This window comes from Pagrus pagrus (assembly GCF_965226575.1).
Source record: "Pagrus pagrus genome assembly, chromosome: 12".
NCBI classification, from domain to species: domain Eukaryota; kingdom Metazoa; phylum Chordata; class Actinopteri; order Spariformes; family Sparidae; genus Pagrus; species Pagrus pagrus.
Genome location: NC_140196.1, coordinates 24,803,244 through 24,822,996, shown reverse-complemented (window position 1 = coordinate 24,822,996; position 19,753 = coordinate 24,803,244). Strand labels below are relative to the sequence as shown.

The 19,753-nt window shown below is 41.4% G+C and overlaps 1 protein-coding gene across 1 annotated transcript; it reads left to right on the top strand.

Annotated features, from left to right (window-relative positions):
* Positions 1-1,363: 1,363 nt before the first annotated feature.
* On the top strand, positions 1,364-16,262 carry ankrd33bb (ankyrin repeat domain 33Bb). Its single transcript, XM_084369536.1, has 5 exons — positions 1,364-1,950; positions 6,528-6,657; positions 12,140-12,280; positions 13,959-14,122; positions 14,447-16,262. Exons 1-5 carry the CDS (start codon positions 1,456-1,458, stop codon positions 15,104-15,106), a joined length of 1,590 nt encoding a protein of 529 aa, XP_084225662.1. The 5' UTR covers positions 1,364-1,455; the 3' UTR covers positions 15,107-16,262.
* The last annotated feature ends 3,491 nt before the right edge of the window (positions 16,263-19,753 follow it).

The window sequence follows — 19,753 nt, the reverse complement described above, 5'->3', positions numbered from 1 at the left end:
AATTTGGTTGTTTTCTTTCCAAAAGTTACGAAGGAAGGCTTGCTGGGAAATTTGTTTGACCAGTGGCCTTGCTTGCCCCATGTTGCGTTAACAATCTAGAGACGTACATCAACATCAGCGAGATCAGATGAATGACATTAGGGCCTGAGCTCTGTCTTGCTTTAGGGTGATCCCAGTCCTTCCACCATACCCTGTATGCAAATAAAGTCACATGGTTTAGAAATCCATTGTAAGCTGGCAGTGCAGTGGACGATACCAGAGGGGGGTGGGGTTGACTTGACCAGTTGTACTAATGCCTTTGATTCTCTAATTAGGAAATCTATTTCAGAACAAAGGGAGTATAGGAATGCCAGTGTGAAGATGGGCATAGGTTTTTAGGCTGATCTCCACATTTGTTGTATTTATTTTACATATTCTATATTTAGATGTCTTGTGAAAAGGACACACTGTTTCACATGCTTATTTTCTGGTCTTGTCCCAGTGTAAAACCTCTTCAGATATTAAGAGAGAAAATTTTCAAAAGTTAAGACATTCCCTCTGTGCTTGTACCAATTCAATTTTACGCTTTATTGTATTCCAACAGAATATATTCAAACTCTTGTCACTTGGGAGGGGAACGCGACAGAACAGCTTGAGCTAGAGAGAGAGCGACTAAAGGGATTATCATGCGTCACTTCAAGAGAGCGCTCATCCCATTGCTGGCCATCATCACAAGAAGCCCAGTGTTTCTCCACAGGGAAACACGGGATTAGTTGCTCAGCGCTGTTCCTGGTGACTGTTGCTGTTTCCAACCAAGACGACTGCCTGCTCTACTTTCCAGAGGACAACTTGACCTTTAACTTCTCATCGAGACTTTATGATTTCAAGCTGCCCGCCTTGAGTTCTGATGCCATGATTGAACAATGTGATGTATGAGGCTTTTGGTGCCTCTGCGAAGACTCACGTGGACTGGACAGGTGCTTCTCCACAGTTCATGACTCATGGATACTCTTGGGCTTGTCAAACTGCATTTATTTGGAAGTGCAATGCTGACGAATACTGATAACCTTCCATCTTCATTGACTCTTTTTGGTCACTTCACCAGTCCAGAGTGACTACCTTAGATCATGCTTATGATCAAACCTTTCTCAATGATTTTATCTTGTGGACTTCTGGGGAAACCTGACCTTTATGGCATCCTGAGGAGATTTATTCGATGGAGGCTGATGGAGGATTGCAAGCATGTCTAATGATCTCATGCAAACCCTGTGACCTCTGGTGACACTTATCTCTTGGGAAAACTGGCAGAGACAGAAACGGATAGATGTCAGTAGCCTGACCGGATTAGATCTTCTGTTGTCTAGGATGTCACTAAGTTCTGCGGCAGGGTAATAAACAAACTCAAGGATGCTCCCAGAGGTTTCCTGGCACTCCACAAAAATTTAGAAAAGTGTGTGGGGGCAGGGGAAGAGTTAAATGGTGTCAATAACAGAGGAACAAGTTGAAGGTTCAAAGGTTCAAGAGAATGGAGTTGCCGGACATGTGCGACTGGGTGAGACTGAGTTTAGCACCACTAAAATTGCTATGGATACGCCGGTCATGTCCATCATCAGTGTTGACGAAAATGGGTATGAGTCTGAGGTGTCAGGAGAGGACGATAACGTGGACAGTGAAGTTGATTACACGCGAAACTATTGGGAGGATGAGGACGATATCTACCAGGAGTTCGAAGAGTTGGACTTTGAGGCCCTGCCGGATCGCTCGGACACGCGGAGCATTGCCTCCGATGATTCTTTCTATCCCCCGGACAGTTCAGTTATGTCCCTCTTGTATCGCTCACCGAGCCCTGACAGCCCACAGCCCATTTCCTTCTTTAAAGCCTGCTGCAACAACAACGCAATCATCGTCAAGATTATGATCAGGCAAGGAGTGACCGAAGAGGAAGTTAGAGAGACGGATAGGAACAGAAGAGTAGGTATCTCTGGGTTCAACCTATTGTAATGAAATATTTGATTTTCAGGAACATCTGTTTTTTTTTCACTGCCAACGTGAAAACAGCTAAGTCTGCATTTTTGTTGCCAAATTTCCTGGTGGCAATGAAAAGCATCCCCATGTTTCCCGGTTGGAAACTTAAGTTTGCTCACAAAGAGTATCAATCTGTCCTGTTTATGTAAGTTTTAGCTGTACAAATCACGTATACTTTAGGTGACTTTGAACCATTTACCAATTAATTCTAATAGTTTGAGAGTTTCAGTTTTTAAGACATATTTTATATGCAGCCATTGGTTTCCATTCATTTTCTAAGATCATTGCGATTGTTGCACAGTGATCTGCTCTGGGTTACTTAAAATCAAAAACTTTGATCAAACAGACTTCACATTGGCTGTGATAGATTTCACAACGCAAGCAAGTTTTGAGTCAACCAGTTGATTTTTCGTATTGTGTGGAAATTAATGGAAAACAATGGCTGCTTCAAAGGTTCACAAGAAGGAAAAATATATTTAGATCTGTACTCACTTTTTTAACTACATTTTGGTCATCAGTCTTTTATCAGGTAATATAATTTACACAATGAAGATAAATTGTTCATTAGCGTTGTGCCAATATGAGACAAGTTGTCCTCTTAGATGTTGGATATCGTTATAGCATGACAGTGTTGTCTTTTCCTGGTTTTAAAGGCTGCATGACAGCAAAGTGATGTAATTTTCTGAACTTACCAGACTTTTCCACTTGTTCTACTTTTTGCCTTTACCTACGTAATGATTATATCCACATTACTGATGGTTATTTCTCAAAAATCTCATTGTGTTAATATTTTCTGCAAGTACCAACAATAATGAAGGGATATCCATATCGAGGTATTTGGTCAAAAATAATGTGATATTTGATTTCGTAGCCAAGCCCTAGTGTCTAGATTTCAAAATATCAAGATACATATTGTGTTTAGCAATATAGCCTAAAAATAATCGAGATAGGATTGTAAGGCCATATCAGCTAGCCCTAAATTGAACCCACCAGTTTGCAGATTTTGTTGTCCACCATTGAAATGTATTCAAAAGTCGCAGTTTACAAAGTCAGTCAAACTATTGAGAATTTCTTCACTAAAAAGAAATCCTTAAGTTTGAGTTGTAGCATTTCCCTTAAAAAACACATGTGATAACACAATGGTACAATGACGCATAAAAAGCATGTTGACCCAGTTGACACTGAGTCAACTTGGCTGGTTTTCTCACTGGAAGTCACATCAGGTCTTGCGGTCACAGCAGCTGAGCCTGGTGCAGCTCCTGAACACAGGAGGAAAACTGAAGGTCAAATCCTGAAGGAGGGTTTCCGAGCTGTTAGTTAAGCCTTCATTGGCAGATGGGTGGTGAAAACAGAACAGTGACAGTGTCGAGAAGCAGCTTGCCATCAGGGCTGAGCTTTAAAAGGGCTCACTAAGACACTGACCTGAGCACTTGGTAAGATACACCGTATGCTTAGTGAGCTGCAACATACAGAGAAGGATTGTCCTTGAGCGCAGCGACAGTAATGTCTTTCAGGACACTTGGCAGCATGTTAACACAGCATATGCAGCCATGGAAATGGGCCGAATCAATCCACTCAGTGTTTCCCAGCAAAAAAACCTTACACAAAGGATTCATAAACTGGATGTCATCTTTGATACTTGTTCCATTAGAACCAGGCTGGCCTGCTGAATGTGTGGCACCAACCATATTTTCTGAATGAATACCGTGTCATTCACAATTTTCAACCTCTTCAACTTTCCTGACTGTAAGAAAAATCATCTTTCTTCACCCTCACCGGTGGTTTGACTTCCTCTTTGTGCACGACATTCACATTCACAGGACAAAATTGCAATCCTGTCTGTGTCGTTTCAAAGTTCACCCGATTCATATGAAGCTATCGTCAAGTCATTTACGTCCCAATTATTTCAATTGTACACATCTCTCCTACTCATCGACCTAATGACAAAGCTTGGAAGTTATTTCCCTCAATTCATGACATTGGCACAGTCTCACAATCCCAATTATCCTCTTGATCTGCGTTTAAATGAAGTACATGTTGTATCCAATAAAGATTTAATTGGTAAGCTTGCTCTATAGCTGTTCCTTTTTAAGATCTTTATTGCCCACATGTTGGTATCTGGGGAGGCATAATTTATTAATAGTAATACCTAATTTGGGAACTACAACAAAATGCAGAAAAATGTGTGGGATGGAAAAAAAAAAAGGAACTGCAGACAGAAGAGCTTTTTTATTGGGAGTCGGACCTTACTGGCCAAGGGTTGCTTACTGAAACAAACCAGACCATGGATACATTTGTGCAGGCCTTTGATTTAATTTAATTTACATACTTTTATGATTATCATTATTTTTAAACATTTTTGAGATTTGTAGGTTCAAATCTTGGTTGCTCTGTTCACGTCAGCAACCCTTAAGAGTACAAGGCCGAAGGGTAAGATCCTTGAGTACTCTGTGAACGTGTTTTCGATTTTGCTGAACAACTTTCCAATTTACCTTTGACCCACTGTAATTACCATAGGCCTCATTTACACCTGGTATTAAAGCAGCATTATGTAGTTATTTATATTTTGTGAGACTTGGCACCCCGCCACTGTTTCTGATTGCTGTCAAATCCCAGGTTTTGTAACAGTTCATCAGACTTAATGTAGCGTTACATGCTAACTATAAACAAAACATCGTAACAATGATATACCTTGAAAACTTATGCATTTAACTGAACATGAATGTTGAGGCGTTTTTGCCGTGCAGCAGTCAAGGTCTGCACGAGTGCTGCACACAACTCAGAACAGTAGAGCTAAGCTAACATAACGTGAACCAGAGACAATGCCACCGGGCCTTGACATGCTACCAGCTTAACCTCTGTCAAAATGGACTGTCACTATCACTTTCACCGTTAAGAGCAACAAGTCCAGCTCAGCGTCTGTCTGCAGCCTTTAATTTAGCAAAGCGGTCGCCAATGACAAAAAAAAAAACAGTTTGAGACTTTCGTCTCTTACCTCCCACTTGGTCACTGTTTCTTTTTCTCTTATCTTCCTCTGGCAGCGTCCTCTTTGGTCTCTTCTCCTCTGTTCTGAAGTCCATAGAGGCTGCTGGGCTCAGTTCCATTGCCAGCTCACACGGCTCTGGTTCTGGTGCCCACTCCAACCTAAAATCTTCTCCTACCTGTGTTCTAAAGCTGCTGTGATAGCGGTGTAAACACATGCACGCAGCAGATACAGGTTGCTTTCAAGAAACTCCATAAATCACAGAGTTGAGGCAGAGCAGCTGTTGGACAGCAGAGGCGAAACCAGAAAACACTTTCTCCATAAGATATGATCCAGTTTCACCGAAAACACTAACAATTGGTACTGTGTGTGTGATGTACTATCGTAAAGTGTTACACATCCCACACGCTCACTAAAGTTACATAGTGCAACAAGTGATGGAGGGGCAGAGTGGCTGAAACAGAGACAGCATTCACCCCAAAACAATCACTGTAACATTAAAATGATTTTGAAGCTTTTATGGTAAGGTAAAATAGTTGCATAATGTTGCGTTAACATGTGATCTGTATCTGGACAGTCACATGTGATCTTTAATTGTGGTGTGGCTCCTTTTAAGATCAGTTTATTTATTCAGTTTATTCCGTCATGAAAACAAAGAGAGTCTATTTAGTTTGTTTGTTCAGTCAATGAAGAAAACTTCTTCCCCAAAACTACGTAGTGCACCTTTAACGTTTGCCTGTTGTCTGCGTGATCGTCTGACCGCCCTTCTCATATGCCTGACTGGACTTATTATTTCATCAGTGTTCAAGAGAGACCAGATCTTAGTAATTACACTGGACAGAAACTCTTGTCAGAACTGAAAGGAATTATGAGTAAAAGACCTCTTTTTGCTTTGGTTCAAGGTGTTCACACAGACCCCGACACTGTACAGACTAATTGCTCAGTACTACCTGTAATTAATTTCACTGTTCTTTATCTGTACCTTGTCATGCTGCAGTGTGGCTTACTCTCTGCTGATCTGATGTCTGTCTTCACCTTCTCTCACACCGCCAGCCGGTTAAACTCTGCCAGCAGAGTGGTGACACACTGAGTGGATTATTATTATTATAAGTTAGCAGGGAGGCTTATTAACGGTCTCAAAAGCTTGGAAAAGCAACCCCTGTCCCCTTTGTTAATGAGTTTTTGTGCTAAAAAAAAAATGAAAAGAAAAATGAACCCCTAATCCAAACAGTAACTCTGATTTAACAGATATTACCTGTATAAATAAGAAGAAAGCAGCCAGCAGCAGTCTATCACAGTCTGAAAAACACTTGTATTTTGCTTGTAGGCAGCATGAGTGATAGGAGTTATTTCTTTTTATGAGATCACTGCAATGTTTTTCTCCTGTCAGGAAGTGTAGTTATGAATCTATAAAAATAAAAACATTTAAAAAATGCTTCACCATAGCTTCAAGAAACCATTTTGGTGTTTTGAAGAGGCAAAATGAATCACAGACAACGACAGGAGATGAAACTCAAGCACTCTTGTTTTTGTGTTTCAGTCCGGCCTGATCTTGGCGTGCTACCATGGCTACGTGGACGTGGTCATGGCCCTCTCTCAGTGCCCGTATCTCGATGTTAACTGGCAGGACAACGAGGGCAACACTGCTCTTATTACTGCAGCACAAGCAGGTAAACACTCCTCCAGCCTTTGAAACGAACCACTATCTTTTATTTTTATTGGAGTTATCATTTCTGCTGGTTTGATTATTGGAAACAAATGAAACAATCATGAGGAGCCTTTTACTAATACCAGCAGCACTGTTAGTGTTTTTATTTCTTTAAAAGGCTCTTCTCTGTCATGGTCCTCCAAGACAAGTGTTTTGACCTGTGACACTTGCAGTCCCAGCTGTGTGGGGGCGCACAGACTCTTGATAGAGATCTCCCCCTCTCACCTGTTTGTTTAGAGACATTTTGGCATTTTGGGATCGCCACTTATTGGATTTATTACCCTTAATCATATAATCAGTCATGTTATATGATTAATTAGTCATGTCATAAGGTTGCTCTAGGCTACAGTCTGGGCTCTAGGGATTGACTGGTTCAACAAAACAATCATGTTAAAACAAGACATGTTGAATGTGTTAAGTCAGCATGTTGTTTGAACAAGATGTGTCCATATTGTAAAAATAATAAGACAAAGTGATGTGTTGTTAGAAGTAAAATGTTTCTTGTGAAAGCAGAATAATTTGGAGTTTAGTTATAACAAGAAAATATATAAAAAATATGTCATAATGAAATAATAAATCTATTTTTCCAACGTGAACAAGAATCTGCTTAAGACAAGTAACTGAGCTCATCTTTTTCTGTCATGATGGCAGCAATATGGTGCCGTAAATATTACAGTAACTTACCATTATTTGTTAAATGTTATACTTATGAGTATTGTATGCAGTTTCCCTCGAATAGGCTACAGAATAAAGCTTTTGAATTAGGGCCATGGGTGCACTCTGGCACCAACTGAACCATTTGTAAAATGTGGAGCACTGTTGCAATAAAACTGTTTGGATATTCACTCTCAGAGCGGCAGAGTGCACTCTGTCTGAGGATACACAGCAACAGAGCAATAAAAGCAGTCTGTGTTTCATGAACAGTTGAAACGGCAGTCTACATTAGCTGAATGTAGCAACTGTGATGGGTGAATTAACCAAAATAATTGGACACACATTAGCAGAGCGGAGTTAGCTGTTTGTGTGTATAACATTAGCAAACTGGTGTATCGTAGCCCTGTGTTTCTAGAACTTATTTGAGTGTACTGATACAGTAGGGGGGAACAGGGTAGGATGAGCCACTTTTTTCATTATTTTACTGCAAAATAATAGTGTATCTGTTTCAAATAATAGTTACTGTATATACCTCAGGTTGTTGGCCGTCAATGGAAATTAAAACAAGTTATCTAATTATGATGGTCCTATGGCACAACTTGAGCATGGGGTGAATTGAGCCCTCTAGGGGTAAACAGACACCGTTAAGTACTGATATAAAGATGACACAAAAATCAATTTTGAACTTTATTAATGCCAATTAAAACCATATGTTTGTGTGCGCTTGTTAAACATGCCATCTTAACATTTTCAGTAAAGACTAAACTGTAATCTTTGTGTGTCAGCTACAGAGAGAATGTTTGTCTATACAGGCTTTTGTGTACAACATATTTGTGTGTGGCTTTCACACAGTGGCCCAGGTACACAGTTCATGGCCTTGTTCTGTATCTTACACTGACTTAATTTAATATATAATAATGTCCAAAACATATCTATTTTAGTTAAGATACAGGACTGATAACTTTAGAAACATGATACATTTCAAATAAACTCACTGTAGACAAGCTCTTGTATAAGAGGTGCTACATTTTGTATTATATTACATAATAATTGGATTTTTTTTTCTTTCACCCACTTTCTGACAGTTTACCAGCTCTTTCTTTTTTTTTTTAGAAAGACAGCGCACACTGAACTACTTTGAGCAGCCACACTTTCATTAAAGTGTCGAGTCTCAGATCCGGTTTATGAACACACCCCATGTAACTTTTGAAAAAAGGAATAACACTTCCTCTATGAAATGAATATCTGAATTCATTAGCAATAACATTCACTCCTGCTTAAGTCATTACACCAAAGGGTTTTTGCTGCTGAAGCTCTATTTGGACAGGTGTGACCATGTGGCTTGTAGGGGCTGATGTCAGCTTAAGCTTACATTTCAATGGTTTTATCTCAAACAACACAAAAGATGATATCATGAATAAACTTAATGAAAGCTATGGTTTATTACAACTTGAGCTTTTTTACATGTTTTTCCTGTATCATCAGTACTATCATCATGGGACAATGATGCTAAAATAGCTCCAACTGAGCATCAAACACAAGCTATCTGACAGCCAACAGCAAGTACAGGCCAAAGCTGAACCAGGGACTCTCACTTTGAGTAATAAGCTTAGTATCGACCTTCTTTTCCTGTCTTCCAAATACATTTGTCTAAACTATCAGCTTAGTTCGATCTTCTGAATGCTTGTGTTCCTCGATGCAACATTTTTTTTTTTAAGCAATGTTGCTGCTCTCCAAGATTCCAGCAGTTACTTTGGTGACTTATCAAAAGTTATAGAACAAGTGACAAAAATACAACCCAAACCATAAAAGTCTTCCTTCAATCAAAAGGATCTTGAAGGCAAATTAAATGCGCCATGATCCTGTAATCGCCACTCGAGACTGCCGTTCAACAAAAGTAGGCCTACAATCTTGCTTTAAACTGTGATGCCATTTTTTCCGATAAAAATCAAAAGACCAGCACCACACAAGCTTAAACTAAGACCAGCTTCTTACATAAAGAAATAAGTGAGCAGTAAGCCATTGAACATTCCAGTACCGAGGCTAGTCGTCAAGGCTAATGGAATCCTCTCTTTGAATCATGCTGACATGCTTGACAGGAATCCATAAAGACATTCTGTAGAGATGGTTGAGAGCGTATTCAGCTTCATTTCCCAATATTTCCCCTCCATTTACCACAGTGTGGAACAGTGTCGTTGTTAGCGTTCCTCATTCAAATCTCAGATTATAAACCTTTGGACACGACTGCTCAGACCCAAATTAACGTATTATTAGTGTTATCACTTCAGATAGACACACAAGTTCCAGGATGTCTAATTCCATCCAATTGAAATCAAAGTATCTGTGTCACAACTTGTGCGTTCATAAACCCATTTTCACCTCATGTAATATTCCTCATAAATTAAAATTTTAATAGTCTCCCAGTGCGACATGTCCCCCCCCCCCCCCACTACTTTTGATGCATAATGCAGTGGTAGAAATTAGTTTCAAAATTGATCCAAATTAAAGCACAGAGCATATTATGGGGTCTGGTGCTTCCATTTGCAAAAATCACTGTTATTTGCTTGCTTTAGAAAGTACCATGGTTAGTAATTTCATAGTAATGCAGCCACATGTATCAGACATGGCGCCCCGGCCTCTCATCTGCTAACGATGATGAATGGCTCTCTGCAGCCTGTGATGAATAGCTGCAGACTGCTCTTCATTTTCTGCTTCATTAAAAGAAGTATTGATCCCCTTTCGTGACAAAGTACTCTGCCACACCTCAGGGGAACAGGTGTGCAAAACTGTGAGTCCACACGACTGCAGCAGAGAGGTCGAATACATGAGGAGAAAAACTTTTCCTCAAAGCCTTCAGTAAAGGTAAGAAGTGTCTAGACCTGCTAGGAATGAGTCCCAGGTCTGAAGTGATGAACTCTCATTATTAACCATCCTCCTTAGCCTTGCACTCAACCATGCTTCTGCATCCAGCTGTTTCTCTTTAATGGACTCCTGTTGTGTGCTGAAAATCAGCATTGTGCTCACTTCACAAGGAATTCCAGGTGATTGGACTGATTCATTCACCTGGATTTAGGCTGGATTTACTCAATTAAGAACTAAGGTGGTGAACATGTTGGAGGCAGTGCTGAAAGGTTAAAAATCTGCAGTTTGACTGCAAATCCCTTCAGCAACAGCGAGTGGCTGACAAAATAAAAGCTTTTAATTATGTGTACAGATTAACCGACCATAATAAATAAAAGAAAAATGCCAACGAGATGACACAATATTGCTTAATAGGCAAAAATATGGTGTGTATTCACAAAACTGTGTTAAACCAAAGTGACTTGAATCAGATTGTCCATCTGTAGGCGGATTATTTGGCACTAAACGTACACGCTACACAGCAGAGTGCCTGAACTGACTGTGAAAAAAGCTGTAAAGCAAAAAGGGACAGTTTTTCTGAAGAAAAAAAAAAACCCTCCAATGTAACATCACAAATGTATAAAATAGGAATCTTGAGAGAAAATTATAATAGACAGGCTCACAATATGAAAGAATTGGCCTAAGTATCCATAAATACACCAAAACACAGCTGATGTCTATCACTAACTGTCTTGGTGCTTAGTAATATGTTAATATTAATATTTTTATAATTATATTTCAAATCTCAGCTCAGGGGCTGTGGTAATTTTTGCTAACTAGCATTTTATTGAAATTATTGAAAAATATCAACAAAATCATAACACAATGTACACTGATGAGCCACAACGTTAAAACCACTGACAGGTGATGTTAGTAACATTGATCATGCTGTTACAATGCAATGTTCTGCTCAGAAACCTTGGGTCCTAGCATTCATGTAGATACCACTTGACACACACCACCCACCTTAACACTGTGCCACCGCTCATGGCAACAACACCCTGTTCAAAATTTCATGGCCATCCATAGTTGTTAAGATATTTCAGTCTGGACACAAATGGTGAACCAACTATGCGAACTCTTCTGTGTACAGGAGGGTTTAACTGTACCACAAAGTTAAACATAGACATCAGACCAACCAATTATATATTTCCCCAGAAATGTTATAAAGCAGAAGAGAGATAGAAGGTGGGAAAGTTTTTACATTGACGAATGTTTAAAAGTGTTTGAAATTGAAATGTCGAAATCAAAGAGAGGGCAACAGAATTGAGTCCTCAAACCCAGAAATTAATTAGCATTTTAGCCTTGAGGTCAATACGTTTTTTTAATTGGATTTCTGTTAAAGGGGCTCTGTGGAACTTCTGTGCTGTGTTGGAAGGCTACTATCCATTTCTAAACTAATGTTAGCGACTGTCGCTCTCTGTCCGAGGGAAGGCACTGAGACGAGGTACTTGGGAACGTGCATAAAGTCACATCCATGGGTCTGTAACAGAAAATCCGACTGTGGCGTAGTTCCTTCACAGCCTAACATTAGCTTTGTACTTCTGGTGATTGAATTAAGATTTCAAAAATCATAAAAGTGGTGTTCATCTGTGATTATCAAGATTATCTTTTTGAACAAAAATGACAAGTATCATAAACTTTGTTTGCCACGTGCCATATTTTCTACAATAATCCAAAATCTAATGGAAAACACGCATAGGCTTTTTGTTGAGGGAACCAGGGTGATGCTAACTAACTAACTAATGGGTTTGCCGACAGAAATACATCATCCCTGCAGCACTCTGTATGGGAGATATATCAGATAGATCATTGGAAGCTTTTCCGGTGCTAAACTGGGGAAACCCTAACTTGCTAAGCACATTTCTGTGTTTGTGTCTGGCCTGCAGGTCATATGATCATCTCTAACTTCCTACTCAACTACTTCCCTGGACTGGACATCGACAGGAGGAACTGTCACGGGTTCACAGCTTTGATGAAGGCTGCCATGCAGGGCCGAGCTGAGGTCGTCCGAGCTCTCATGCTGGCTGGTAAAACACATACAGTACATTTATGACATAATTTAGATCAATATCAATCAATCAACAGACATCTGTTCTAGAAAGTTACAGCTTGTATGATGTCCAGTGATTTAAAACTACCCAAATGACCCTGATCAAAAGTTTACATACCCTGGAGGTTTTGGCCTGATAACATACACACAAGTTGACACACACAGGTTTAAATGGCTACTAAGGAAACCATCCTCACCTGTGATCTGTTGCTTGTAATCAGTGTGTGTGTATAAAAAGTCAGTGAGTGTCTGGGCTGCTGACAGACCCCTGCATGTTTCATCCAGTGCTGCACTGACGGTACTGGATTCCGAGCCATGGGGAAAGCAAAAGAATTATCAAGGGATCTGTGGGAGAAGGTAGTCGAACTTTATAAAACAGGAAAAGGATATAAAAAGATATCCAAGGAATTGAGAATGCCAATCACAGTGTTCAAACGCTAATTAAGAAGTGGAAAATGAGGGATTCTGTTGAAACCAAGCCACGGTCAGGCAGACCAACAAAAATTTCAGCCACAACTGCCAGGAAAATTGTTCGGGATGCAAAGAAAAACCCACAAATAACTTCAGCTGACATACAGGACACTCTGGAAAAGTGGTGTGGCTGTTTCAAGATGCACAATAAGGAGGCACTTGGGGTGTGTGGTCGAGTCGCCAGAAGAAAGCCATTACTACGCCAATGCCAAAAAGCAGCCCACTTACAATACACCAAACAGCACAGAGACAAGCCTCAAAACTTCTGAAAAAAGTTATTTGGAGTGATGAGACCAAAATTGAACTTTCAGTCAACAAGGCCTATGATGAAAAATAGTACACCATTCCTACTGCGAAACACAGAGGTGGATCGCTGATGTTTTGGGGATGTGTGAGCTACAAAGGCAAAGGGAACATGGTCAAAATTGATGGCAAGATGAATGCAGCATGTTATCAGAAAATACTGGATGAAAATGTGCACTCATCAGCCCGGAAGCTGCGCATGGGACGTACTTGGATGTTCCAACATGACAGTGATCCAAAACACAAGGCCAAGTCGACCTGTCATTGGCTACAGCAGAAAAAAGTGAAGGTTCTGGAGTGGCCATCTCAGTCTCCTGACCTCAATATCATTGAGCCACGTTGGGGAGATCTCAAATGTGCAGTTCATGCAAGTTAGCCCAAGAATTTACAGGAACTGGAGGCTTTTTGCCAAGAAGAATGGGCAAATTTACCATCTGAGAAAATAAAGTGCCTCATCCACAACTACCACAAAAGACTTGAAGCTGTCATTGATGTTAAAGGGGGCAATACACGGTATTAAGAATTAGGGTATGTAAACTTTTGATCAGGGTCATTTGGGTAGTTTCTGTTGTCATTATGATGTAAAAAGAGCAAACACAATTGTTTGATAAGAAATGGCTTCACCCAGCCACTAACCATGAGTGAAAGAAAGGTTTTTGTATTATCATTCATGTTCCCTGAAAAATGGTCAAAAAACAATCACAAATTCTGCCAGAGTATGTAAACTTATGAGCACAACTGTATGTATGAGATGTAAATATCAGGGTAGAAATCTTTTGTTGTATGGATGAATAAAAAATGATAAAACATGAGGAGCTGATTACAGTAAAGCTTTAGTCACAGATTCTCCCGCACATTGACCACTTCAATAATGTTTCCAGGAAGTGATATTCAGGCACGGGACAACGGCCGCAGTATGACACCCAGGGAGTGGGCTCTCTTCACTGGTCGATACGAGACCGCCAATCTGATGCATCGGCTAATGGCAAAGCCCTGTGCCGAGCAGTTCTGTGACTCCTTCTCCATGGAGTGGCCGATGCTGGAGGTAAAAAATGAATAATGACCACAGTCCTACTATTGAATTTTTTTAGGGAGTTTCACACCTGGGGAAATGTAGCAACCGGGTGTTTTACTGGACAACGGGCAATGGCGCACTTTCCCTTTGTTTCCAGGCTTTGTTAGTGCGCCGATGCCGTATGTTAGGCTTTGGTTTACATGCAGGCCTGTCTATTGTTAGGACCATGTGGTGAGGTCCCAACAAATGCTACACTTTATGCTTTTTATTCCCCTGTGAGATGTAATACAGTGTATTAAAATGTGTTCTTAAAGCTGATTCCTTTAAACCACATTGTTTGATCTTGTTGTCCAGGAGCTGGTGGCCCAGGCCCAAGAACCAAAGTCCTGCTGGAGGCGTTTGATCAACCTCCTCTCCTGCTGCCCTTATAGGTTTTACATCAACAACAAGGTTAACCCACTGGATGATGGCGTTTTTGACCACATGGTCCAGATCACCACCAGTATCTCCAGTCCATTCATCGCCACGGCTTGCCACACGGTGTGTCCAGGCAGCCCGCCGTGCATTGGAAAGCGTCGTCAAGCTGTCCAGGAGATCCTGAGGAGGCAGCGGGTGGCTGCGCTCAAGCAAATGGGCCCCGACAGACTGAACAACTACAAGAGATTTTTCCAGAACTCACGGATCCTCCTCATCCCGAAGGCAAGGGATCGGAGGGCCAGCCTCCAGCCTCAGCTGCTGAGCGACGTAGCTGCGGTGTCCGCGGTGGCCATGAGACGGGCAAGTCTCCTGCCTCTGAATATGCTGAGGCGAAGCAGTGTGCGACCAGGCATCGTGGTGCCCAAGGTGATGCTCTGCAAAGCCCCGGCTCCGAGCTTTAAACCGGAAAAACTCAGAAAGAGCCGTAACCACAACCAGCTCCAGATCCCCAAATGGGACTACAAGATGAAGAGAATAGAGAGGAAGCAGGAGGAGGAGGAGAGGAGGAGACTGTTACCTTTGATGAGGAGGAGATGAGGGGAAAGGGGAGTACAACTGTATGTTCACATTAACTGAGAAAGCAGGATGACTTGCTGCAAGAGCTGGCTCTTACAAAGCACGCTGTTGCAGTCGCAGGAAAATCTACTTGATAAATCGACTCTTTAAATGTGAAAGTAACTGCTAATCTACATTTTTGTTTGCTCGGATTGTCGACATTGTTGGAATTGTTGCCTTGTTTCTACTTGAGTTCACATGCTTCATTTGCGAGGCATCATTTTTCATGCAATGTGCGGGGAGCTCAGAAAAAAACAAAACACAGACAGTATATAATTGGAAATTCCTGCTAGGGTGATAACAAAATAAATGTTTCCATGTTGGCCAGTCATATTCATGATGGCTTCAATGACAAAAGAACAATACAGGACGGCGTGTAAGGGTTTCAGTATGCTTCTGAAGAACAGGTTCCCGACTCAGAAAAAATGGCTACCAGGCTGAAAGAGCTGAAAGATTCAGTCAGAGAAGTGGAGAGACAACAGGAACAGAGGAGAGGAGGATATCAGGGAAGGAAAAGGGTTTGAGAGGAGAAAGCCAAAAATCAGCAAAAGGACATCGCGCTACGTCATACAGGACCCACATGGTAAAATGTTGAACAAAGTGAAATTTGACCACAAAATTTGCCAGAGACGAACATCAAGGGGCCAGAAATAGGACTTGAAAAGGCAGAGAGGTGGCAGCCAGTCGGGATTTCACAGAATCGACACAGAAGTGCTTCGACACAGCCAAATGAAGATTGGTGGCTGGCTGCTGCAGCACATTTCCACAGGAAAGGATCGCTGAGCATGCAGGAGGAAGCCAAGAAGCCAGTTTATACTGATACATGGTAGAACAGGTATTTGCAAGGAAGGGACGAGCTTATGAGCAACGTTTGACAGCTGAGCTGAGGAACCAGCTCACACAGGCTTTATACAGGCTTTGTTGAGAACCGGAGAGGCAGAGCCAAAAATAAACAGCTTAGTACAAGACTGTGGCTTGTTGACTTCCAAAATAATGACTAGATAGTCCACTGCTACTGTATGTATCTCCTGGAGTGGCAGTAATGGAAAAGCATTTAAACATACATTAAATATATTGCTACGAAAAGTCAGTGAGGAAAAAGTATAAAATATGTCAGATTTAGGATTTAAATCTCTAAAACATGAATGACACAGATGTACTATACATCTTTACTACCCTCTAGTGGCAGGCACTGGGAATTGCAACAACACTGCTAAAATGTTATTAGTTCAGAGACGAATTAAAAATGTAATTAAATATTTTCATACTTTTAAGTGGAGGTGTGAGCCATAAAGCACACATTTATTATAGTGATGCTGTGCTTTGAGGCAGGACAAATCTCACTAAATGCCCCTTTAAAAGCTATTTAATCCAACATGATGGACATCGGTATGACACCACTGAACAATGTAACAAAAGGAAACAAGCTTTGCAGTCTTTTCTGCTTTTGACACTTGTGTCTCTGGATCGGAACCTGTCAGAATTGGACCACGTCAGCTGCTTAAAGCTGGGGTTGGTAAGATTGTAGAAACCAGCGGGAGCAGGCTAATTTTTTTTAAGTATCCAACTGATAGATTCCACCCTACTGCAGGCCTTCCATTCAAAGCCACTGCTCCGTAACACAACTACAGTGACTGCCTCGAAGCTCCAGCTGGTCAGCTGAGAGATGTGTGACCGGCTGGTTCACTACATTCAACAACCTCTCTTAGCTTTTGTAGTCTAATAAAAACGTCACGAGCCGCTGAACGGGCCAGCTGCTGACTCTGGTTCTTGGGCTGAGGGTGTTTGTGGTTTGTGCTGCTGCTGGACGTCTGTCATGGTAGAGGGTAGTACTTGGGCTCAGAGCCTGTGTACTGTGAGCGCGGCATCGTCATCGCTCACCATGTCCAACTACCTCATGTGTCATGTAAGAAAACACTGAACATTATGATCATGAATGTGAACAAACATGGCTCTTGTTGGTACTTACCTCTGTCAGGCTACCATGTAGCATTGCAAATATGCTGTCTGTACCTTCTCTGCCATTCTAACACAACTAGCTTGCTACTATAAGCTTTAGCAATAGATCTGTGGAGCCTTGTGGAAACCTCATGCACAGTAAGGGCACGGGCAGAGTGCATGTATCTTCAGGTAGAAATGTGAGCCATTTAACACAGACTTATTATGGTCATCCCACTGAACGTCCTTTTAATCCTTCCTCAAACTTGACGGACTTCACTGCACTTACTTGATGTTTGGGACTGAACCGGTCTGGACTGGACCACAGTGAACTTGACTTTAGTGGACTGGAAAGGGTTAAGCTCTCCCTCCATGGATCCTGTATGCTTCTTTTGCCAAAAACTGCAACATTTAGGTAACAAAACACTGAGCAACAGCTCATATCTACCATGTGTTCAACCACATTTGCACAGGGATGGAAGCTAATGGACAAGCTGTCATGTGGAGAGGATGGAGAAATACCACTAGAGTCGGATTTAAAATCCTCAACGGCTCAACTTTGAGTCACTTCAACAAACTGCATGTAATTGACTTACCACATGGCTGACTAGAAGCAAAGAAAAATCAAATCCGCATGCCAAATTCACTGATGTGGAACTTGATGGGCTGATGAATCCATGTCACCATCGCCGGCTTCTGAAGGAAATACTGTGGGTCATACTTGAATGTTAATAAATGGATCTCTTTTGTACCTTCATGTATCATTGATTGTATACCGTATAATTACGTATACCTTTCCTTTGAATAATCTGAAAATACTGATATGTATTTTTGAGCAGGGCTATTGAAAGCTGAGCTACAATAAAGGACTTATAGTTCATTTTCATGCACCTTTTGTCATTCACGGAGAAATTGTAGGTGGGTAATTTTGGAAGAACTTTGTAATGAGGCCTCTAACTGTGTAATGTCTTTCTCTGCGTTACCTCATTACAAACAAAGATCATCCAAATGGCTGTTCGCTGCAATAAACTTGTTTGTGATGCTCTGAGGCTGCCTTACTGAAAAACTGTCTGAATATTCCTACAGCAATACATGATGCAGCGAATCCTTGCGCAATGTTCAAACGAAGTGGAAGCACTGCGAGTGCTGTGAAAAAACACTTAACGATGTTGAAACAAAAAAGACCACATTCTGTTTAAACTTTGCTCCTCACTGATGTGAAGAGTGCTTTTGTCAGGAAAACTGTGCCTTGAATCTATGAAAATCTAAAGGGAGTTTTGTGCACAGCAGACTCACTGTTAAAGCTATTAGTGCTGAATCCCTGCAGGCATCTCCTACATGAACAAAACTTTGTTTTTTGCAGACAGTAACATTTAGAAATATCCGTCCTGGGAACCATAAAAATACTGTAAAATCTTTCAGTGGACCCACTTATTATACTCGGGAACTTGCTTTTGGAGATTTGGTATGCTGAGGTGGAACATTTCACAAGCCTCTTATTCTTCGTTATCTCAGCAGCAGAGACATACCGAATGCTACAGGGAAGGCAGCCTGAGGTAGAATTTATGAAACCATCCCCCAGCGTCTGCAGCATGTTGTTTTTAACTGGTGTTGTGCAGGAAATATTTGTGGTGCGTCTGAGATAAGGATAAAAATGCATTTAAGCATTCCTCCCATTTCTGGAGCTGTGAGTGACGCCTCGCCCATGCTTTGTTCTGCGCTCCAACGGTGCATTTGTAATGAAAAAGATGTGACCTAACCCAAAGCTGTCAAAGCCAAAACCTGTGCCTGTGGTGATTTATCTGCAGAGACTAAAATGGCCGCCACCCTGACCTATGGTGCAGCTTCTCTAATGACCACTAGAGGGCACTCATGACCCTTCAGATGTCAATAAGGAGCATGTAGCCTTCAGAAACACATGTACTCACAGCAGGCATGCACATGGCCGTGGACCTTACCCTGCACATATTAATGTGTGTGCATGCATACACACACATACACACACAGAGCACAGAATGAGAGATTCAAAAGGGTTCAGCCATTTGTTTCTTCCCCTCTGGAGCACTGGACGTCATTCTGTGCCCTCTGCATCTTTCAGTATTTCCGATGTGGGCTATTGTCACACAATGATAGTGATTGTCTCTAAGTATCTGACAGTAACAGTAATGTATTAAACAAAGCATTGACTTCTATGTTGAGAACCAGATATAAATGGTAAATGGGCTGGATTTATATGGCGCTTTTTTAAGTCAGCTAATACTCAAAGCACTTTACATCTCAAGCCAGCATTCACGCACGCAATCATACAGTGGTGTCGGAGGCTTACATGCAAGGTGCCACCTGCTCATCAGGCGCGTTAACTATTGACACACACACACATGCACACACTCTGATCGAACAGCATCGGGAGCAATTCAAGGTTCTTGGGTGCCCAAGAACACTTCAACATGTAGACTGTAGGGGGCACAGCCCCTCTCATTGTTGGATGACCACTTTACCTCATGTGCCCCGTATATAACAAGGACATTTATATTGTCTTGATCTTGGTCTCATGAGTATTTTGACTCAGCCCCTTGTGTTGTTATTTTCACCTTTTTAAAGCCAAAATCTTCTCTGTAACTGCTCAGCTGAAAGCATTAGTGCACGCCCTGTCTGAAGTGGGTGCACGGGCTCAACCGAGCGTCAATGGTG

Coding starts and splice junctions, on each gene's coding strand:
- ankrd33bb (XM_084369536.1), top strand. CDS start 1,456: ATGGTGTCAATAACAGAGGAACAAGTTGAAGGTTCAAAGGTTCAAGAG. Junction 1,951..6,527: donor AGACGGATAGGAACAGAAGA/GTAGGTATCTCT, acceptor TTTGTGTTTCAG/TCCGGCCTGATCTTGGCGTG. Junction 12,281..13,958: donor CCGAGCTCTCATGCTGGCTG/GTAAAACACATA, acceptor TAATGTTTCCAG/GAAGTGATATTCAGGCACGG.